Consider the following 22613-nt stretch of genomic DNA (forward strand, 5'->3'; position numbering starts at 1 on the left):
GCGAAGCGGAGTACCTAGCTCCGAGCCAGACCCCAGACGCCCTCGAAGGCACGGGCGAAGCGCTCGTTATCGCCATTGTCTTGGCCAAAGCCTCGTCCAGAGGGAAAACCAACGGCGCCCACGTTCGCCGTCTTACCAATCGATCTCGGACCGCTGCCAACTTGGCCGAACGGGCCGGATGCGAAGCCTTGACTGTAGTTGGCGGAATGATAACCCTGGCCAGAGCATCCACCGCCGTTGTTGCGCTGAGGGGGCATACTGTGATGGTCAGAGGCACCATTGTAGAAGTTTTGGCTGGGGCCGAAACCGGGAGTTTGGGGGATCAAGGGGGAGGCTCGGGTGAAGCCTGACGAAGGGCCCTCGTAGTCACCAAATCCAGCGCGGCTGGCAGACCGAGGAGTCGGGCTGTTGAAGGGACCGCTAGCTGCGTTGAAATCGCGGCGCGAACCCGTGTTTGATCCAGGTCCATAAGTGTAGTCGTAAGAGACAGCGGAGTTGTCAAAGCTGCTGTCAATACCACCGCTGTGACCAGGGTGGAACTCTGGAGCGTTGGGACGGAAAGAAGACTGCGGATTGAAGCCGCGGTGACCCATGGCAGTGCCAGGACGAGCTTGCGAGGCATACTGGTTGCCGTAATTGCTAGCTCCTTCAAACGCGTTGGGCTGCTTGAAACCAAAAGACTGACGAGTATCGCCAGAACGCGAGTAGGGACGGCTAGGCGGCATGTTTTGCTGGCCAGGAGCAACGCTCGAAGCACGGGTCCAACCGGCGGAAGACATAGTTCTGTTGTCGACAGGGCGGCGGCCGTTGTTGAACATGCCAGGATAAGAGGATGGAGGTCCATTCTGAGTAGTGCCATAGGAAGGGGCGGACATCTTGGGCTGTTCTGCGGCCTGCTGGAAGTTGAAAGCCTGCAGAGCGTTGTTCATCGAAGGCATCGCTTCTTGAGGGCCGGACTGCATAGAAGAGCGGGTGGGAACCAGCTGCGTCTGAGATGCATGGGGAGCGTGGTTCTCCTGTTCCTCCAAGGCAGCAATGCTGGCTGCGTTCAGAGAGGTGATTACCTTGTTCGGCGAGTCACCCTCAGGCTCGCTATGCATCCATTGAGAACGACGCGTGGCAAACTCATTGACGGTCTGTAAGGCAATAGTCAGCTCAAGAAATTCCTCAACGTTGAATGCCTTGCACATACCTCCAAAAGCTCCTTCATGATCTCCTGAGTGCTGTCTTCGCCATCTCTCTGGTGGTCGAGCCTCGCCTTGAACTCGAGCAGCTTGTTCTTATGCTGCTCGATCTCTCCGTGATAGCCAGCAAGTCGATTCTCCACCTCATCGAACTTGCCCTGCAGCTCGGCATAGTCACGCTTGAGCTGGTCACGCTCCTCGGCAAGGATGCTAGCCTCCAGCTTGTTGGAGCAGAGTACCTTCTTATTGTACTCAATGTCAAGGCGATACTCAGCGACTTCGTTGATCGCTTGCCGAAGCATGTTGTTGACGTCTTGCGCATACTTCTGGAGTCCATCGCAGAGATCGTTGGCAATGTTGCTAGGGATTCCAGGGGTGCGGCGAATAGCCTGCTGCGTGGTCATGATACCTGCTTGAACCTGGCGAGCGGGAATCCAGGCGGGCTTCCATCTCAGAGTTAGTCGCGCGCTCGGATGAAAAATGGGATCGAAGGAAAAAAAAAAACACAGAAAGGAAAGCTAGGATAGGATGAAGCGGAGATGAGAGTGAAGAGAAGTAGAGACGAAAGTGTGAGAAGCGAGAAGAATGAGGCGATTGATAGTCAACGTACGTGGTTTCGAGCCAGCTCAGAGCGACGATTCTCTCGAAGAGGGCCCGACAAAGGGCCCTCCAGCTGGCAATGGGCAGCAGCCATCTCTGCGAATACTGGCTGCGACTGTTCGGCGGTGGGCACGATTCTGCTTTCCGAAGTGCTGGAGACGCCAAGCTGTCCACGACAAAAATCGCTTCCAGATGCAGCTGGGGTGTTGGCCGGGGTCTTGGTGCTCGCGGGAACTGGTCCGAAGCCACTCAGACAAGTCGCACTCACGGGACCAGAACGATATCCGGCGGCAGGAGGATCAGTAGGGCGACCGGTGGGAGTCGCGAAGATAGCACCTTCGGAGCGAACGGACGCCTTGCTCGCAGAGAAGCTGGTCAAGTTCTGAGGGTTAGGACCGGGACGCGCTGAAGTTCCCTGGTTGCCGAAAGTGTAATCGGGCTGGAATTTCGGAGGCAGAGGGAGGCGATAATTCTGTTGATAATCCTGAAGGTAATGCTGACTGACTCCGTGAGGCAGATCAGGTCCGAAGACGTCAGAGGGAGAACTCTCGCGGACGGTGCTCGCCGACGAGCTCGGAGTGGCTGGATTGCGACGGTCCTTCGAAGGAGGAGAATGGTCGGAAAGGCGTACACCTCCACGATCCTCTCCAGAGCTACTGCTTGTGTTGCTCGAATTAGCCATCCTGACTTTTTTCCCCCTGGATACCTAGTGGCGGTTGGGATATCTGGTGACAGGTCCAGGATGATTCTGTAAAAAGACAGAACCACCCGTCAAAACGATGAAAAAAAAGTGGTGAGAATGTGAGAAGGGGTGAATGTGTGAAAATTGGGTGGGGGAAATTTGGTGTAGGGAGTTTGTATGGGGAAGAAAGAGGTGGGAGAGGGAGAGGAGGTGGTTTGTTGAAGTTCAGGCAAGTTGCTCCTTCCACATAAAAGCACAAAAGCACAAAAGCAGAGGTAGTTGACGCTAACCCTTTCAGGAGGTCAAGTTTTTCTTCCAAGGGTGAAGCAGTCCAGGTGAGAGAGTGTGCAATGAAAGGCCAGTATTTTGTTACTGGCCTTAGTGACCCAAGGTGAGAGGCCAACAATGGTGCTCCCCTTGCACATGTCCCTTGCCCACAGCAAAGCCCATCAAGCATAGGACTGAAGAAAAGGGGCTCTGTTTCTTTTTATCAAGAACAACACTTGATGCTCTGGCTGATATGTCTTCTCTCCAAACTTGTCATATCATAGAAGCCAATGTAAGGGGATGATGGACATAGACCATGTCCACAGATCAACAGCCCAGCGGCCCTTGGCCCATGTACTGGGTGCTTGTGGGGGAGATTTGAGGAGGTTGGAGACCAAGAAGAAGGCGCCACGACGTACCAAGATATGTACCAGATTTCCTGGTTGTTGCAGCAAGGTCAGGACAGATTCTCTGTGCCTACCACGAATATGTGAAGTCGCAAGCAGATGGCCAGCCGACGATGGACCTGTAATAGTCGGTGTTCAAGCCAGTTCTTTTTGACCTCGGGGTCTGCTGTCGTGTCAGCATCATGCTCAAGGGCATCAGAGAATGCGAGGGACCGACCAGCAAATTGCGGACTGAAGTCAAGGGCCTCTCAAGCGTCCTTCAGTACGCCAATATGTCAAGAACGTCGCCCCTTGAAAGCAATAGCAACCCAAACCCAAAGCAAGAGAACAAAATTCGACTGGTTTGCTCTCCGGAATAGTCAGAGCGCGCGCAAAAAATGAGAAATTCGATCTGCTGCCTGCGAAAGTCAGCCAGGAATGTCGCTTGGAGGAGGGATAGTCAGGGAACTGCGTAGCTACCTGCGAAAAGCGTACTGTCGCCTTCCGTATAGGACGAGAAGCGCAAACGTGGTGCTGTGAAGCTTCTGGCGGTGCGTAGTAGAAGCTGAATACGGCAGCTGACTTCGAGAAGCGACAGAAAGGCGAGGGAAGCTACGAGCGCTCCCGTCGTTGTGTATAGGAGTAAGTGACAGGAGATGGGAGAAGAAAAGAAGGAGAGACAGATGGGGGATGGGAGAAGAGAAGGAGGATGTGGTGATGTTTGTGAGATGGGGAAGAAGAGAGGGAGATGAAAACTTTTCACTCAGGGAAGTAGGTAAGGCGAAAGAGATCTATAGGACTGCTTAGTCGTCGAGGGGCCTTTTTGCTTGTACTGGCAAGAACCTGAATAGGGAGTCCTCGCCTTAAGGGGCTTCTTCTCGGCGGTGGACTGTGACATCGTGAAGCGGGCCAACCTGTTCACATACTGGCCAGTGACTGGGAAACCAACTAGTAGGTAGTTGAAAAAAACATAGGGGCTTCACAAGTGAGAATCTAGAGCAGGCAGTGTTGTGTTGAGGGACACGAATGAACAGAAAGGAAGAATGCCGTTAACCTGAGTAAGGTAGATAGACAACATACACCAGCCTTACCTGAGACCTGTCCATTTCACTCAACTTGCAACAGTGGCAATATGTTGCAACAGTGAGAACCTTTGGGAGTACCTACTAGAACAGCAAGTACAATGATGGATAGTATTCTTGGACAAAAGGAACAGGATAGGGGGGAAACAACAGCATGTATGAGTACAAAGAAGATGGGCGCAAATGACACGAGACTTAAGACAAGAGCTTTCCAGATGGAGGAAGGCTTCAACAAGGACGTTACTCTTGTTCGAGAAAGTGAGTGAGGAAATGAGATCCATCCATGCATGAGATGGGCTCAGAGGCAGACCAAGTCAAAGTCGCCAAGGCACATGGAAATCATACACTACAGCAGCATACCGACGGCAATGACGTCCCCATGATGTGTGATGCTGAAGTGGTTGGTACAGTTGCTAGATCTGCGTAGAAGGCAAAAAGGTACGGGGCCAACTAAACGACTGATGATGAGCCATACGAGGCCAATTTGTAGAATATCGGTCCGGTGGAGATTTGAACGCGTGTGGGAAACTGGAGATGTTTCAAGTCATAGCAGGCGGCAGAGGATAGCCTCGACGTGCTTCCTAAGAAGCACTATCATCGGGCCTGTCGCAGAGTTGATTGATAACGAGAGCCGGAATCGACATACCAGCTAAACTACTAGAGCGTATGAATGTAAAATAGACATACAGCTGAGTTCCATCAGGGGAATGGAGCTTTAGCACAGGCTAATTCGAAAGAACAAGGACAATTGGGCACGTAAAAGTATGCAAGGCATTTGGGCGGTGGCCGACTTCGTGCCAGGCTTAGAAAAATTCTTCAATGTGCTATAGAATCATATTTTAGTACCTAAGTAGGCTTCATGACAACAGCCTCCCCGTACCTTACCCAGATGCCTCTATGGCAACCTGCTCCGCATGTAATGGAGGACGTGGAAGGAAATAACCTAAGGTACAGAATCAGCCAGAAATATTGGCGATCGAAGTGTAATGTAATCAACGTGTTTCTGTTGGAGAATCAGTGCGGTGTCGATCCATTCTCCGGTGGTGTGTGGGTAGACCTTTGGATCTCCGATGCAACGGAGATTTGGCCAGGCAAGAGTGACGGCCTTTAACGGCCAGATCAAGGAACGGACGTTGGCTGCCTCTGTGTAGGGTGGCAAGAAAAGTAGCAGCACGTCGCTTCGGGACTGGTCAGCGTTTGATCAACTTCGACGGGTTTGGTAGATACGTACGTTTGGGGGTCCTAGACGATGTTTCATCGAGGCCATGAATTAGCTTTCAGATCGCTCGTGTGCGAGAGAACAAACTGCTGTAGACGGCATCTACAACAGGTGACGCGTCGATCATCCTGCCTCCAAAGTAGCGGCCGTTGAGACCCCGAATGGCGTTCTCGCCACCCTGGACCTTGTCGAACTTCAGGTAAATGTCTCCCTTCGAGTTGGGATCGACGGCGATGTGTACAACACGGCCGTATTTTTCTTCTGCTTCTTGTCGCACGTCGTCTTCCAGCTCCTTGACCCAGTCGTCACCCTCCTCCCTGCCGCAAAGTTAGTATTTGTGTCTTGTATGCAGGAAACAAAACGTACTCTTCAGGATCAAACATGTTGTGGAGAACGACGCATCGGCTGGCCATGCTCACGTTTACCGGCAACGGCTTGACTTCGGTCTTGGGCTTCAAAACCTGTCGCTCATCTACTCCGTTCGAAGCGTCATCAGTCCTGGCAAGTTTTCTCATCAGGGCATCACGGCTGTAGTTGTTAAAGTTGACTCCTGCGACGTCGGTGTCGTCCAAAGCGCTGGCACCGCCTGACTTCTCGCTGTCTCGTCCACCCGCGCGGTCGAAAGCCGATGTTTGCGGGCCGCGGCCGCCCGCACCCGAGAATGCAGAGCCTTGATACGCTGGGTTCTGTCCAGGGAATCTCTGCAACATGTTGGCAGTACTCTCAGGGGTGAACTTATCGTTTCCGAGGCCGACGCGGATCGGGCGACCCGCCAGGTCGAATCCGTTCATCTTCTCAAGGGCTTCTCTAGCTTGGCTAGCTTCACGGTATCTGGACTTGGTTAGCATGATGTTGACGGTAGAAAAGGCGGAGGACATTACTGCACGAAACCGTAGCCTCGGCTACGTCCATTGTCATCCTTCTGGAGCTGGACGAATTCAAGTTCACCGAACGGTTCGAAGACAGCCTGTAAATCCTGTTCGGTGACGTTGAAGTGGATGTTGCCGACGTACAACCGGTGGAAAGGAATCGAGTTCGGGTGGGCGCCGGTAGCGGTCTCGGAATTGCGAACCTGGCGGTTCTTTTCGGCCTCTGTAAGCTGAACAATGATAGGGATACCTAGCAGCTTCTGTCCGGTAAGTTGAAGAGCTTGAGTGACAGATTCCTCGTTCTTGAATTCAACGTAACCAACTCTGGGAGATTGTCAGTATTGTGGCATGATGAGAAGCAGATGTGCGATGACTTACCCCTTGGATCTTTGGCTGATACGGTCCTTGACAATCTGGGCCTCATTGACGGGGCCAACCTTTTCGAAAAACGCCTTCAAGTCGCGAGTGCGAAGACGGGCGGCGAGCTGCTGGACAAAGACAGTGCGGCGATCCCGTTCATCTTCAGTAAGTTGTGGTGTTGCCTCACGCTTGGAATTCTCAGTACGCTCGTCGTCCTTTGCCCGGCGATGGTCCCCAGAGTAGCGATCAGAACGATCGCGGCGGTCGCGGAAGTCACGGTCGTCGCGCGACGAGCGATAGCGATGGGGTGAGCGAGAGCGGGAGCGCGAGTGTCTTCTTCCGCCTCTGTAGTAATCACCATCTCCTCTATGACGACGTGAGTGACGGCGGTCATCATCGCGGCTTCTGCTTCTCCGCCTACTCTTGTGGCTGCCAGCGTCGCTCCTAGGGGTGGATGCCTTGTAGTCGTCTGGGGTGCCGCGTCGGCTTCGGGTCGAACTACGGTCGCGGCGGTCACGATCTCTGCGGCGACGATCATAGTCACGATCGCGACTTCCATCGCGGCCACGGTCGCGCTCTTTACGTTCGGGGCGGTCTCCGTTGGGACGATCTTCCGCGTCGTTTGCCTTGGGCTTGCTCTCGGTCGAGCTCTTTGCGGTGGCGTCAAGCAGCGCCTCTACGTCTAGGCCCGACATTTTTTCTGTAGTGCACTGTGATGATGATGAACAGTAGCTCTTCGGCGGTCGCTTCTGCGGTCGAGATATGCTCTGTCGAGAAAAAGAGCAGATGCTGCTACAACGTGGTGGAGGGGGGCTGCGAAAGTTAGGTGCGTGGGATGGGGAGGTTGGCGCGAAAAGAAACCTTGGGCAGGCACACTGAGTCGGGTTTGGCACCAGTCTAACCTGGCACCTGGCTGGACATGCCGTGCCAAGCGTCAAGCGACCCGTGGAATAAGGTAAGCCGCTTTATTACCTAATATGGGGCTCATCCAGTCACATCCGCGAGCCACGGTCCCCTGCCAGCTGCCGCGGCCGACTGCATGCGAGGTACGGTACTGATGTACGAAAGATCACGTGGTTGTTCTCCCGCTCTGCTCTTCCGTCCCAAGCATTGAATTGCTTTGCAAAAACAAACTTCCAACCGAAGGCCCGACCAGACCTCCTCTACGGCTGGCCGTGAACTGGTCCGCTGCAACAGTTCACCGTGAGTTCGCGCCCATGGCGGCAGTACGACTGCCTCATTCGCCAGAGCTTTGATAGCCGCTCAGGAGCATGTCACCAAAGTTGTCACTGTCCTGGTCAAGGCCATGGTCATGAGTTAGGGAGAAGAAGAACGTGCTTTCTAATTAAGACATGGCCTACTGAGGTGTGGTATCATTCAAAATACTCTGTACTAAACCAGCCGTCATGACGGGTTGACGGCTCTTCCCATCGCCGCATCATAGCTGGCTGGGGCGCTGTAATACGCAAGAATCAACTCGATCCTTTCCGTCTCCTCAAAACGCCCAGTGAAACCCCCATTACAGCGTGAAATAATCCCATGAGCGTATATACATGGGGGCACGTGGTGAAGAATGAGCAAACATTGCTCCATCAGGCATTAGAATAGGCCCCCGAGTCGTCATCGTGACAAGGTGTATGAACTTTTTGTTGGTAGAATTATTGCGTCTTGACAATGGGGGGCAGTTCAGTGCCGAAGATGCTGTCCCAGAACCGGCTGGTGACGCCGAAGCCGAGTTCGTAGTCAAGGAAGTGGTGCTGAAGGTGGTACTTCTTGAGCTCCTTGTACCAGAGAGGCAGGTTCTGGTGGTGGAGGAAGTAGTGCGTCAAATCGTAGCAGATGTAGCCGAAAATGCCTCCGCAGAAGACGGCGGTAGCCGCGTGCCAGCTGTACGAGAAGACCCAGTGCGCCAGCTTGTAGAAGGGCGTGGCGAGGACGACAAACAGCGTAGGCGGCATAACGAGGCGATATTTGTCCATGGGGAGGTAGTGATGAATACCGTGAAGCAGGAAGTGCGCGGTAATACCGACACGGTTGTCAGGAAGCCACCTATTGTCAGGGTTAGCATTTGCCTCGAAACCCAGGGTGTAGAGTTTGCGTACTTGTCCAGGTGGAAGAGGAATCGGTGCAAGATATACTCGATCAAGCTCCAAAGCCCGAAGCCAAGCATCCAGTAGCAGACCTCCTGGAAGGTGCTGTTCATGCCCTCCCTCGCCAGGTATGTACCGTATGCCACGGGAGGAAGCCATGCAACAGGCACCACCCACCAAGGCGTCTTGGAAAGGGGCTCCAGGAAGTTACCAAACAGCGGTGCAGACTCGCCGCCCTTGTAGTGGCGAGGACGGTGCACTTGGTCGAGGTAGAATTCCTTGCTGAAACCTCCGTACCAAATCTGAGGAAACAAGGGGCGGCTCAGGTCAAGGAACTTGTGCTTCTTGTAGTCGCTCGAGTAGTCCGTCTCCTTGCTCAAGTCCTCCTCGTTCGCCATACCCGTTCTGGGGTGAACCCATCGCTCACCGTCCCACAGCTCGCCGTTCTCGTTGACCTTGGGACCTTCTTCCTCCTTCTCCGTCGTGGCAGCGCCGTTGCCATTGGCGTGTCCATTCGCATGTCCGTTCGCGTTACCGTTGACCTTGCGGACTGATCCGTTGACCGACTTTTGAGAGATGACAAAGCCGACCAGGGAGTCGTCGAGGACCTCATAGGCGGCCTCGGAGTGCGGATGGGAAGTCGGGTCCTTCAGGATAGCCTCGACGTCCTTGCCGGCGTATTCGAAGACGAGGTCGGCGCCACCGGGGTGGTCTTGGGCGAAGTCGGTCACGTCGTAGACATTGGCGCCAATGGTGACATAGCAGGACTTCTTGTTGTTATGGGCCTCGACCTCGGTGCGAGTGAAGGTAGGGAGAGTTCGTGACGGCATGGTTGCAGGACGTGTCGGGTTCGATGCAGCGACGATGAATGGCGGACCAGGCTGAAACGGCTCGGACGGACTTTTTCTACAGGAGATTTGCGATGGCCGATTAAGAGGATGATGGGTGGCCAAGTCCAAATTGGACGAGAAAGGAGGCGACGGTGAACAAAGAGAGTGGACGGGTTGGAGTCGCCGTAATCAGTCGCTGGCTCTGGCGAGGAGGGAGGGAAAAAAGAACGAAGGGAGAAAGGTCGAAGCGGCGCGGGAGAGGAAAAGGTATTAAGGCGGTATTGTAAGGCAGTAGTAGATAGAGGCGATCTAATGCGAAAAAAAGGAGCCAAAAGCCGGGAGGGCCGGAGGGAAGGCAAGAGAGAGGCCGGGACTGAGGCTCGGTGGAACAGGGTGGTGAGAGACGAACGGAGACGGGGGGGAGGAGGAATTAATTAGGGGGGGTGTGGTGTTTGATTTGGGGGTCGAGCAAGTCAAGGAGAAGCTCTCAAGGCTCAAGGCGAGCGCAATCTCTCGAGACTAAAAAATTGCGGCGTGGTGGCGTTACTCTGGCACCTTGCGGAAGCTTGGACAGCCGATTTGTGGTTCCACCGCTCGACGAGTTCTGCGTTTTTCCAGGGTTTACACTGTGTTGCTCAGCTGTTCGCTCTGCACCCAAACCCCGACAATTCCCACCCCGACAGCAGAGAGTTGGATGGCCTCAGCTCAGCAACAGTCGAACGCGTTCCAAAACGGGCAATGAGTAACAGGGTGGTCTTGAACTCTAGGTACTCACGTACTAGCATGTAGTTATTGCTCAACAGGCCTGGGACGAGAGTGACGACTAAGAAACAGGGGGCCACGGGGACCACGGGGATATAGGGATTGGTATGGATTGGAAGACGGTGAGTGGGCGGGCGGGTGGAATCAGAGAAGGCGAATGAAGGTCAATGAGCATCTGCAAAACGTCGAGTGGGAATGTCCCGCAGCGGGCAAACGGCGATGGATAGTTATTGGTACCTCAGAGACGGAGGTAAAAAGTTGCATGGCAGTCTTGAGACGGGGGCCAGATGGCGACGCTATATGGACGCCTCCACCGTGGAATTAATTCTCTACAATCACAATCACCGAGCCATGAAGTCGAAGCAATGCAGCCCGGTGTCGACGCCGCTGGATCGTCCCGGCTGACAGGTCTGTGCAGGGCTTCGGCTTCTCTCCACTGGAGGGTTGTAGGCCGTGTTGTACTTTGTATGAGGGATAGAAAGGTATTTGTGACTGTGTCGATGCAAGTGTAACGTCGGATATCGTGGGTGCATTTGCATCTTAGCACCAGCAGGCAATAGACCGTGACCTACCAAGATCAAGATCGCGGTGAGTGCCGTGGCGCCCGCTGGCAGAAGCGGCGGTCTGTGGCCTGGCGAGCATTGTTTTGTTGGGGGCCACCCTCCAAGAAACACGCAATGCGCTTTTCATTGCAAGTTGCAAGATGCAACTCGTTGATGCATTACGGGATACCCAGCCAAGGTAGGCAGATAGGTACTGTACTCGAGATGGTTTCTGTGAGGTACTGCCTATGCCTACCTTAGTCTCTTACATGTGTATGCCGCCTATCTCAATACCACCTAGGGCTCACCTTAGTCACCAAGATAGTCTCTGACGCTGGCAAAGAAAAACATTCTGGACACAGAGACGGTGGCTTTGCGTGTGGAGGCTGACGCGCCACGCGTAAGGTAAGATGGATTCGTCCATTTCCAACTCATACCGTGGCGCAATCAAGATCTTACATGATGGAAGGAACTGCACCTCACTTTCTAGTTGTCTCGGAGGCCACCCAATCCACCACGCCACACCACAGTGTATGAAGCGAAGTATCGACCCCCGCACTTCAGTCTTCTGTCAAACTGAAAGTCAAGTTGAGCTCAAGATGGGAGAAATATGGATGAGGAAACGAACACGGCGGCTAGACCCAACCTTAGCGGGCAAACATGCTTGATCACCTCGTTGGGCTGGACACCGAGCCGGGAAGAAGCCTGGATAGCGTCAGGGACGCTCCGGTCGGTTGTCAGGTACCGACGTACCGCCGTACCGCTGCCGCTGCGTCCGAGTCGATATCGATGGTCGATAGTCGATAGTCGACTTGAATCTTGCAAGCATCGGCCGAGCCAATGACTTTGATCTGGGCTGTCCAAACCCCCCACTGGGCCTTGCCTTACCTCATCTCACTAGTCGCTTGTTTACCCCCGGGCCATGCACCATCCAGCACGCGTCTTTTCATCCTCCCTTCGATTTAAAGTCTGGGCGTCTTCAGATGGAGGGGTTGCCGCCGCAAGCCGTTGATGTGTGCTGAGCTCAGCGCACAGAGGTGGCGGGGTTCTGCGGCTAGGGATGCCCGCCGCAAATTGAGTTAATACCAGTATCTTGAACCATCAGATCGCTTGCAGGATAGGTGCCTTACTTGGGCTCATGTTCTGCTTCTGCATTTGCATTCGCTAGCAACAAATCACATCCAGTAGACGTAGCAACGAGAGACAAGCACCATCATCGCCTTAGGCAGCGATCCGCCCGTTGCTTGACCTTGCTTTAAAGCAATGTAAAGTAAAATAAGGTAGACGATGGAGGGGCTCGCTGGCGGCAATCTGTCAATGCCCTGGTCACCACATCAAGGGTTGGGCGACAGGATCAAGCCGGCCAGCTTTTCCGGCTGGCAGTCCGGCACTGACAGGATGCTTTCTACCTCAGTGCCTTGCTTTATTGGGTAGGCCGGCCCTGTCAGTCGATGATGTGCAACCACGATGCGCCCACATGTGAAGTACATAAGGTAATCATGGATGTGTATGCGCCGCCTTGTGTGGCTGTTGGCACATTCAGCTCAGCTCAGGATGCTGTACATGTGACACCAACCAATCGCCGCTCCATTTTCACAGCCAAGCTTTCATTTTTTTTTTTTCTCCTTCGGTCCTCTACCTGGGCAGTTCCCCTCCATCATCGCTACCCTAGGGCACGACCGGAGGAGAAGGTGTCGTCAGCAGTGATCCTGACATGTGGCGGGGCAGCCAATTGGTATTTCGTGCTAGTAAGATTGCCCCGCATCAACCTTATGCATTATCTAAGACTACCATTCCTCCCGCCCCGAGATCCCAACCCCAAGCTTCCAAAGTCTTTGCGCGGCACCACTTTGCCGTTGACGTACTACCTCACCTTACCTCAAGGGAATGTAATGGATGTGTGAAAGCCAGCCCAGACAAAAGCTGTCGATTGTGCTAGCTTGAGCTTCTACCCTAAGCTCTCCCGTCCATCTCAAACTCTCAACCCATCCCCCAATCCTCTCTTCGGCTCTGTTTGCCTTGCATCACCTTGCCTGCTCGGGAGCTCCATTGCTTCATCGAGTAACGCAGCTCAGAGTAGCTTAGCTTATCTACCTGCCGCGCTTGAACCTACCTTACCTCACTCTTCTCACCTGGCTTCGTCGCTGTTGCCCCTCCGAGGCTGATTCTCAACCTTGCGCACAAAGATCGAGCTGCAACCTCTCCATTGCAACCCGAACATTCGCGGCCCTGGGATTGAACTTCGCGTCCCATCTTTCCCGTCTTTTCAACCTCTTTCCGAGACTCCCGCGACCCCGAACCATGGCGTCATCCGGTCTCGGAAGAGGCTCCCTTCTGCTGGCCTTGTGCCTTTTGCTGGTGCTGCTTCCAGGCCGCGCTGCCGCTTTTGGTGCCGGCAATATCCCCTCCATTGCTCAGGTACTGTCGCCAGCTGCTCTCTCCTCGTATAATTCCTTTGCGCAATACTGACTGGCATGCGATGGTTAGGTAGAGGGCCACAATTGGCGTCATGGAGGTACGATGCTTACCACTACTCTTCATACGCTTCAGCTTCGCTTACATTGCGCGCAGACATCGAGGACATGCTGAAGACCATTGCCTTTTTGAAGGGCAAGAAATGGACTTCCATGCTGGTTTCCCGAGTCTATTTCGGCAACTGGCTTCGCGACTACTCTCAGGCTGTCGACGTCGGTAGCTTGAAGGGAGTGAACGCTCCCACTATCAGAATCCTGGTTCGTGCTGCCGCGTGACAACAGTCCTCCGACCTTATTCTTCTAACTACTTTCACCAGGTGTGGGTGCTGTCGTTCATGGCCTTCGGCTACGCGACTGAAGAGTTCGAGGTTACTGAGGAGCGCCTCGGCGTCTACCGCCCCGAAGAGCATATCGACAACCCCCTCGGCTACGCTGATGGCATGGACGCGCGCAAGTTCGACCCCCGTCTTCGAGGTCCCGTTGATCCTGTCGAGACAAAGATTGACTCGCGGACTGGCATGAAGAACTACATTGCAAACGAATCGGGCGGGTGGGCAACCAGTGCTGGCTACTTGCGCTTCAGCTTCGCCCGCAGCATTCACTATGGTCGTATGTACACCAATGGCTCGCGCGGTTCGGGCAAGGAGGAAGATCTTTGTGAGGCCCTGCGTTGCCTCGGACAAGCTCTTCACTGCATGGAAGACTTCAGCGCTCACAGCAACTACTGCGAGCTTGCGCTTCGCGAACTCGGGTACCGCGAAGTCTACCCGCACTGTGGTGCAGCCACCGAAATCGAACTTCATGGCCGTCGAGTGTTCCCACTGGTTACCGGAACCTTCGGCGCCGTCGATTTCCTCCATTCCGTTCTCGGCGAAGCCACCGACCATTTTACTCAATCAGAGGTTGATGAGATGAATGTTGCGCTTCAGAATGCTGAGGGCTTGACTGCAGGCGTTGGAGGTGGTTCTTCCGGAGGCTCTTCAGGAGGCCTCAGCAGCATCCCAGGACTCGGAAGCTTGGGCAATCTTGCCGGTCTCGGCGGCGGCGGCGGCAGCGGAAGCCGCGGGCTCTTCGGCCTCGGATCTAGTTCATCTTCTAACAAGTCCAACGACTTCATCTCTCTCGTCGACCAGCTTCCCGGCATTGGCGGTGGCTTGGCCAAGCAGGCCAAGGAGCTGCAGACTCGTTCGGCCCAACAAGAGCAGGAAAATCAGCGTGCCGGCAACTACTCTAGCAACCGCGGCGATCTCTCGCGTGACAGCGCAAACCAGGTCCCCGGTATGAGCGCGGACTTCGACCCGGTCAAGACGGCGAAGAACATCTACCCCATTCTTCAGTTCAGAGACAAGATCGTCAAGTCCATAAGCAACATCATCTCCAAGGTTCCTGGTCTGGAAAAGCTCTTGGATCACATCAGTGAGACGTTGACTGCGTTCATTCTCGGACTCTTGGCGCCCTTTGTTCGGCCCATCATCAACCAGGTCTCCAAGGTGCTCAAGGACGGCTCCTCGACGGTCATCAGCGCCAGCTCCAACTCCCAATTGGAGCCTTGGAAGAACCCTAGCTGCGATGACCCCACCCATTCCATGCTTTCGAAGGATCACTTCACCAACGTTCTCAACTCGTGTGCTGGCAGAGTCGCAGCTGCGATTCTGCAATACGTTGTCCCGTGAGTACACCGAACTCCAAACTTGTTGGTTGAGTTAAGCTAACGATATACAGTCGAGTTCTTTATGCCTGGGAGAACCCCGGTGTACCCGTCGATGAGGTCGTTAATGATGTCCTCCGTGCTTTCCACCACCCGGCGATCCGCGACGAGAGAATTGAGATCCAGAGGACGATGTTCGAGACGGTCCGCAAGTGGGCTGACGAGAGCCCTCTGAAGCATCAGTTGTCTCACCTGCTATCATCTGAGTCGGTCAAGGCTGGCAAGAATCACATTCTAAGCGGCGAGGGCTCCAGGAGCCACAGTGGCCCTGGTCACTCTCACGGCGCCTGGGACAGCTTCGGCGAGCTGGGCCACGGCAAGAACAAGGGATCCCTTTGGGGCCAGATTCGGACGAGAGATCTCAACTCCATGGAGGGCGATGACAGGAAGCCGTTGTCTAGCTCACCGCTGCCTCCTCAGAATCAGAACTTCGGCTACGACCAAGACCAGCGAGCGAGCAGCCAACCGTACCCCAGTGGCGGGTACGAATCGTCTCAAGGACAGGCTTCCGGTTACTACAGCCAGCCCGATCCTCAAGGCTACGGCCACCACCAGCCGCCTCCCCCGCCTCAGGGGCAATGGGGTCCTCCCCAGCCACCTCAGGGCTACGGTGGACCGGGCTACGGTGGCCCCGGCCCCGGTTACGGCGGACCGCCGCCGGGCCAGTACCCTCCGTACGGACAGCCGCCCCCTCCTCACCACCAGCAGGGCGGTGGTTGGGGACAGTACCCCGGCCAACACCGCTACTAATGACGACGAATAACGGGTTTGGAGGGGATCATATCAAGGGCTGATGATATCTGGATGGTAACTACAGTGCTAATGGGCGCGGATCGGGAAAGGGAGACGACCAGCAAAAAGTCGTCCGGACGGATGAAAGGAATGATTCCCAGAGACACGAATTAGATGATTTTACTCTGTTTTTTTCAATGCATTGATGTATGTTTCCCTCCTTTTTGAAATCCGTGCTCTGCCAGGAGTCTACAAAGATCAAGTTTCCGGTCTCCACAGATTCCCTAACTCTAACTCCTACTGTTGTTGCTGATATCTCTGGCCTCCATGTCCGTCCCTGCCCCTTATTGAAGAACTATCTGGTCTCTCATGTCGAACAACAGACCGTCGCAATGCAAAATTCGAGAAGTCGAAATCTACCGCTTACCACGTCGAGGATCCAACGCTTCCGCTCTCCTCTTGTCGCGGATTTCCTTGGTTCCGAGGCTACCGACGCCGCCCTCGGAACGTCTCTCCCAGCCGCCTAGCCTGACGACAAGACACGTAGCATTATCGCCGTCATGCGAGACCTCGGTCGCGTAATCCACAACATCCTTGGCGCCCTGCTCAGGCGTCCTGGCCTCCTTGATTACGTCGACAATCTCCTGGTCGCTAAGCGTGCCCGATATGCCGTCGCTCATGAGCACCAGGAAAGAGTACTCCGCCGGGCCGATCTCGACGCGGGTGATTTCCGGCTCTGCCGACACACCGATACGCTTACTCCGCATGTCGCCAAAGGAGCGGCTGTTCGCCAGGCCCATGATTCGCTCCTCACCAAAGCTGTCACCAGAAACCATGGATCCGGCTGGGGCGTAACGACGGAGGCGACGGCTTTCCGTGGGGGTTGTGGGGTGATGGTCTGATGTCAGAGGTTGAGAGAGGCCAGTGGTGGTCTGACAGAGGAGTATCCGTGTGTCGCCGACATGAGCAACGACCAAGGTAGACTGGGCATTGGGATGCCAGAAAGGCGCCGGAGTAGGAGTCGAGATGAGAGCCACTGATGCTGTCGACCCGCCCTTGAAGCGTGACAGCCCTCCAATACCGTGCCCTGAGGGAGGTATATGCGGCGCCCCGAGAATTTCGTCACTGTTGAGGGGGGAGTCGCCGACGTGCGGATCGTCGGGGTCCGGCTTGCGAGCTTGAGCAGAAACGAAGTCCAGGTCTGCTCTGAGGAAAGCGTACATCAGGACCGATTCGACTGTGATTGGAGGTCCGTCACCTTCGACTTCTTCGCTATCCTCCGGCTGCTTGAAGAACTCCGGGTTGAATCGTCGAAAGTAGCCTCCGACGGTTTGCTTGTACTGCTCCACCAATTCATGCTCCAACTTGACAGCCTTGGGAATGTCTTCCACTTTGGCCGAGACGGGATCTACTCCTTTGATGGGTTGCTTTCTCTTGGGATTCTTCACCACACCGTGGGCATCTTCCTTGGGGACCCGCATCTGATCCCGGACTTCCTCTTCTGATTTCATGTTCAGCTCTCCGTGCCTATCGGCTTCGTCTTCGTCCTTGCGGCCTGTCTCCGGTGTTGAACTCCTCCTGAGGCTGCTCTGGAGCCCGAATTCAGCGGACGCCTGCTCAATGTAGCCATGCAACTCATCTCTCAAGAATTCAGCACACTGAGATCCGCCATGGCCATCGAAAACGCCAAAGTAGAAGACTTGAGGGTCGCCAAGTGCACTATCCGCAGAGGTAGCCTCGTCTGGCTTTTGTATGGGTCTTCTTTGAAGACTGATGGGAGCTCGCTTGGCAAACGCCGGCATGTTTATCGTTCCGGCTTGGTTGGTATCCTCGTTGTAAGATCGTTGGCCTCTCGACGAGAACACTCCGAAGTGGTGTTTGGCTCTTCGCAGCGGAATTCGAACAACCGTAAGGTCTCGGCTGGGCATGTTGAGAGCTGCAGCGGCAGGAGAGGATCCTGGCCTCAAAGAATGGGGAATCGATGCATCGCGGGGCAGCTTGTGTCCAGGTCCAGGAGATCGAGAATCAGGGTGCATTGATGACGACGGTAGATGGGTGACAAAGTAATTGTGAAAATGCCGAATGTTTCCAAAGCGTGTCCTTTCATTGTTTTCGAAGTGGTTTTGTCGCGAGCTTCGAAGGAAAGTCTGGAACTGGGTCATGTCCCTCCGAGGGACGGCTCGCTGGGGCTTCCATCGTCGTCGCAGCGGTGATGTCGGGGCGGAAGCTTGCTCTTCGAAAGCTTCTCCGGCTTCCGTTTTTCGATCCGTGTAAATGGTTCGGGAAATTGGGGCTGGAAGAACTCGAATTATTCCATGACGTTGCGCAATTCGTCGCGATGCCTGGTACCGTGCTATGGCTGGCATTGTACTTGGGGGTAGGGAGGTTCGGGCAAGGACGTCGGGAGCGTCACCGGCACTGCAGCAGCTCGAATAGGACGACCTCACTATTTGCAGAAGCCATGGACTTTCGTCTCTTCGGGCCGAAAAGCGAAGGCGACAGCCTGCGACTGCGGAGAGGATCTGGGCGTCGGTAGGTAGGTCAAGTCACAAAAAAGAGGGGGGAGATGATTGTCAACCGCAGCGTCGGCGTCGGCGAGGCATTGAGCTCTCCCAATGCTGTCGCAACTTGAGGGAACAGCGTGTGTCCGACACACAAAGGGTCAGATGGGTCGAAGGTCGTTGGGAGCTTCGTCGATGTTTGCGTGTCTGTGGTGTATTTGGGACAAAGACAATGAGGATAGTTGGATTGGGTTTGGCCAAGGGACATTGCTGGCCCTCGGTTGTATCATGGATGGACCTGGCGACGTAATAAGACCGACGTCGACCTGGAAAGGAAGGACGGAAAGGAACTGCCCTGGAATTCGGGTAAATGATGTACAATGTACATACATCCCTGGGCTGGTTCCCAGGTTCCATCCCGCCAGGAGATGGCGGGGTTCTGGCGCCTGGCATTTGCCATCGGGGCGCTTTATCTTATCGCGGGCGACAGTACCTTCATACTTGGGCGACCCGCTGTAGCGCAATCGACTGGAACCCGTTGGCTTGCCTCGGGGGCGAATCGTGATGACTAGCAAGTCATGTTCAATTCACCTCACTTTCTACTTTCCAACAACGACAAAGAAATCGCGTCTCCAAATTGATACCTTGACCTGAAGAATGGCCAGTTGCATCTCGCCTCTACATGTCGAATATTGAAACCCCGTCGAAAGTCACGCCCATCCCTGCTGCGCCGTCTTACGATGGAAGACTCGGCGCCAGTTCAGGATGACACGTCAGATCCGTCATCGGGTGATGACCCCATTATCATAGCCGACGATGGGGATATTGTTCTGGACGTTACGTTTGAGACCTCGAAGGAGACCCTCGCCGCGGCTCGCAAGGTTTGGCAGGCTGCCGCAAAGAAGTTTGGCGCTCCACGCATTCCTCAACCCAACCTAAGTCCGAGCATCAACTTGGCGTATCGCGTCAAGCTTTCCGTCTTGCAAAAGCAATCACGATACTTTGCCAACCTCCTCGGAAACAAGCAGTTTTCCGAGGCGAGCAATGTGGAGGAAACCCTAGCCCGCTTGGCGGCCAAGAAACTCAACTTGGTTGAAGTGGACGCCAAAGATCTGCCCTGGATTTCTATCGTCGACGATGATGAGGCTACCCGATCCATCGGCCGTGAGAAGGTTTTTGAAGACTTGATGAGAATTATGCACGGGAAGCAAATGCAGTCCATGGCAGTCAATATGCTTCATGTGACTACGTTAGCCATCTTGGCGGACCGGTTTGACTGTCGAGCTGTAGTCTCAAGATACCTCAGTGTCGATCTGAAATTCAGATGGCCCATGACAAGTGCCAGACCAGTCCGGGCGGGCACTCCCAAGAAGACTCTTGACGTCGAGAACGTACTCAGACAGACCGTTCTAGTTGCCTGGCTCTTGGAGCAGCCTCCTAGGCTCCATAAATGCACCCGGGAACTCATCTTGCGCGGTTCAGTGCGTTGGAGTAACTTGGCTGTTGAAGAGAGTTCTCGCTCTGAGTTGTGGTGGAATCTACCCGATGGTTTAGAGGGTGAGTACCAACACAAGCTTCCAAAAGCGAGAGGTTGACGAACTAATCTTGTTCAGCGGAACTGCAATATCGACGGGAATGTGTTTTGAACACCATCGCATCGATCCAGCGCCATTTCCTTGGGCTATACTCTTCTCGCGGTATGCAGTGCAAGCTTGGATACGACACAAGTGCCGCGTGTGATTCTTTTCAGCTGGGCCAAATGCTCAAGTTCTTCACCAGCAAAGAGTTGATGGGTATGGTGGACTTTGGGCCCAGCTCTCTGGACAACATCCCGGACTCCTCAGTCGTTGATGTCGAGGAGATTTTGGCAGCTCTGAAGCAGGTTCCAAGCTACCAGATTGACAAGCACCATACCAACTGCGGCATTCGGACGCGACTCGAGCCTATCCTGGAGTACGTTCGTTCAATGTTGTCCTCGACGGTGCTCTCGATCTCGCAAGTTGACTGGAAGAACGATCGCGAGACTGCCACATGGGTCCCCGCCGAAATTCGTACCAGCTTGGGTAGGGAGGAGAAGAAATTCGAATTCACCCGAAGCCTGGCTGGAGACCAACGGCTTCGTTACGAGGGCAACATGTACGCTGATAAGATGGCTCGCAAATTGTTCACGGCTGAGAAATGGGACTGGACACCTGAATACTAAGGAGCTGGCATCATCATCGATGACTCGGGCTTGGACGCGACATAGCGAGCTTTCTGTTACAGTTCTTCCACACTATATCAAAAGAATTATACAACCTCCGTTCATCGCCCTGCGTTCTGCTGCGCGAGCCTCAGCGTAAACTACATTGTGCATCAAACCCAAGCAACCCTCCAACGTATGGGAGGTCGCCGTCAGAGGATTACGAAGAGGCCGTGACAGTCTTCGTGGTAGGCAAGCCCTTTTCCTTGCCTGAAGCCTGATCAGAGAGCCTACCTTCGGACTGCACCTCACTTCCGCTGCCTACAACCCCTTCCTCGCGCGACACCTTCCTCTTCATCAACGGCCAATGCCCCCTGAGCTCATGGAATCTCAAGACGAAGAACACCAGCATAACAAAGATCCAGTACACATTGTAGGCAATCACAGATCCATACGTGGCAGAGTTCGTCCATCCGAGAACGGCGTTGAAGATTCCCCAACCTCCGCCACCATTTAATTCCGGACTGCAGCACTTCGAAGAGTCAGCATGTTGGCAGGACATAAAATGAGCAGGGAGAGCATACGTTGACGTGCCACACACTCTTGTCAATATCATACGAGCCCGGTCCGTTCCCGAGCTCCCCAGCGTCGCCGCCGACCACGTTGTTCCACGCTTGTTGCTCGAATGCCGAGACCGCTCTGGTGAAAAGTCCGGCGGCGACGAGGTAGAGAAGACATGTGGACACTACGAGGAAGACTTGCAGCTTGGCAGTCGACCCGCCCCTTGAATATCGTCAACACGTCGACTCCAGGCACTTGTTTCTCGAGATACTCACTTGTATAAAAGATAGCCGACCAAGGCACCGACGAGCAATCCCATGACAACAGGAAGTGGCACTGCAGTCACTGGGGCTGAGAAAGAGACGCCAGCGACAAAGACGATGGCTTCGATGCCCTCTCGAAGCACCGTGATGAAGGGCAGGACGAACATGGCGTACTTCTCGACGAAGTGCTTGAACCAACCCCGCTTGATTCCAGTGACGGGCGACTCCATGGCTTTCGCAAGCTTGACGCGCCACTTCTCCTGCATCTTACCGATCCGAAGCAGAGCAGCTCCCATTATCGTGATGATGACGGCGGCGAATATCGAAAAGGCGCCTTCGTAATAGAGCTCATGGGCCTCCCAGCTGTTGCGACCTAATTTGTAGAAGACGCCGATGAGGGCGCCTGCGGCAACCAAGCATATCAAGAACCCGATACCTGTGCCAAGCCATACCTGAGGTGATTCGTCAGAAGCGGTTGCGGCAGGATGAAGAGCTCGCCTACCTGTCTGCGCAAGGATTTGTAGACAGCCACGTCTCTTCTGGGGCCATCGAGAGTTTGTTTGAGAAAGGCGAGCAGAACCGACACGATGATAACGGTTTCGAGGCTCTCTCGAAAGACGACGAGAAACACGGGTACGGAGAAGACGTCGACGGTCATTTTGCGCTATGAGGGGAGTCGAAGCGAGTGAGGAACATAAGACGTGAGTCCAAAGGCACACCCTAGAGGTTGGGGACAGGTAATAATCAAAGTCGGTCAAAGCCGACAACAAGGAATAACTTGTTGATCTGATAAAGGGAGTCTGATAGTGGTTAGGTCTGGCCGGCGGAGGTCTTAGAAGTCTGCCACAGAGGCTGGGCTGGTGGCAAGGACCGAAGGCGGGACGCTAGCAGAGTAGAGCAAATAAGAGATGGCGTCCATATCACGATAATCATCAGACCGTACCTTATGCTGGGGTAGAATGTCTGACGGCAACGGCTCTGGCCAGCTTGTGACCGAGGCTCAAGAGCCGAGCGGGAAAGATGAGGCGAGGAGGGATGGAACAAAGGTGGTGCATGCGTCCGAGACGGTTCAAGGTGCAGAAACAACTGGCCCCTCGTGCAGGGTCGCATGGTTACATCCCACCGGGCCATTTCGAGCGACAAGCTTTTTGGCTGCCTTTAGTACCATCAGTTGGTCTCACCTTGACGTAGTAAATGGAGGTCATCTATCCCTACCTCCAGGCCGGTTCAGCTTGCTTGTTAGTGTGCATCCTGAGAAGACAAGGATGATGAGGCACTTATGTTCTCGCAATAATATTGCAAGACCTTTTGAGAGTTGC

At 54.4% G+C, this 22613-nt stretch overlaps 6 protein-coding genes across 6 annotated transcripts; 2 read left to right on the plus strand and 4 right to left on the minus strand.

Annotated features, from left to right (window-relative positions):
• Positions 1-14: 14 nt before the first annotated feature.
• On the minus strand, positions 15-7344 carry CkaCkLH20_11984 (CC1-like family splicing factor; the record flags this gene model as incomplete). The annotated part of the gene is made up of 9 exons (XM_038894698.1): positions 15-1136; positions 1193-1627; positions 1795-2443; positions 5537-5737; positions 5787-6251; positions 6302-6613; positions 6668-6777; positions 6837-7015; positions 7071-7344. The coding sequence occupies 9 exons, from the start codon at positions 7342-7344 to the stop codon at positions 15-17; spliced, it is 3747 nt and encodes a 1248-aa protein (XP_038739955.1).
• Positions 7345-8307: 963 nt separating this feature from the next.
• CkaCkLH20_11985 (cytochrome b5-like Heme/Steroid binding domain-containing protein) lies at positions 8308-9569 on the minus strand (the record flags this gene model as incomplete). The annotated part of the gene is made up of 2 exons (XM_038894699.1): positions 8308-8698; positions 8752-9569. 2 exons carry the CDS (start codon positions 9567-9569, stop codon positions 8308-8310), a joined length of 1209 nt encoding a protein of 402 aa, XP_038739956.1.
• Positions 9570-13174: 3605 nt separating this feature from the next.
• Positions 13175-15805, plus strand: CkaCkLH20_11986 (uncharacterized protein; the record flags this gene model as incomplete). The annotated part of the gene is made up of 5 exons (XM_038894700.1): positions 13175-13291; positions 13361-13388; positions 13445-13605; positions 13665-15016; positions 15070-15805. The coding sequence occupies 5 exons, from the start codon at positions 13175-13177 to the stop codon at positions 15803-15805; spliced, it is 2394 nt and encodes a 797-aa protein (XP_038739957.1).
• A 398-nt stretch (positions 15806-16203) lies between these two features.
• On the minus strand, positions 16204-17823 carry CkaCkLH20_11987 (protein phosphatase 2c domain containing protein; the record flags this gene model as incomplete). Its single annotated transcript, XM_038894701.1, has 1 exon — positions 16204-17823. One exon carries the CDS (start codon positions 17821-17823, stop codon positions 16204-16206), a length of 1620 nt encoding a protein of 539 aa, XP_038739958.1.
• A 1205-nt stretch (positions 17824-19028) lies between these two features.
• Positions 19029-20491, plus strand: CkaCkLH20_11988 (uncharacterized protein; the record flags this gene model as incomplete). The annotated part of the gene is made up of 2 exons (XM_038894702.1): positions 19029-19845; positions 19902-20491. The coding sequence occupies 2 exons, from the start codon at positions 19029-19031 to the stop codon at positions 20489-20491; spliced, it is 1407 nt and encodes a 468-aa protein (XP_038739959.1).
• A 199-nt stretch (positions 20492-20690) lies between these two features.
• On the minus strand, positions 20691-21952 carry CkaCkLH20_11989 (iron permease FTR1 family protein; the record flags this gene model as incomplete). The annotated part of the gene is made up of 4 exons (XM_038894703.1): positions 20691-21002; positions 21055-21253; positions 21307-21746; positions 21797-21952. 4 exons carry the CDS (start codon positions 21950-21952, stop codon positions 20691-20693), a joined length of 1107 nt encoding a protein of 368 aa, XP_038739960.1.
• Positions 21953-22613: the final 661 nt, after the last annotated feature.

This window comes from Colletotrichum karsti (assembly GCF_011947395.1).
Source record: "Colletotrichum karsti strain CkLH20 chromosome Unknown Scaffold53, whole genome shotgun sequence".
Classification (NCBI taxonomy): domain Eukaryota; kingdom Fungi; phylum Ascomycota; class Sordariomycetes; order Glomerellales; family Glomerellaceae; genus Colletotrichum; species Colletotrichum karsti.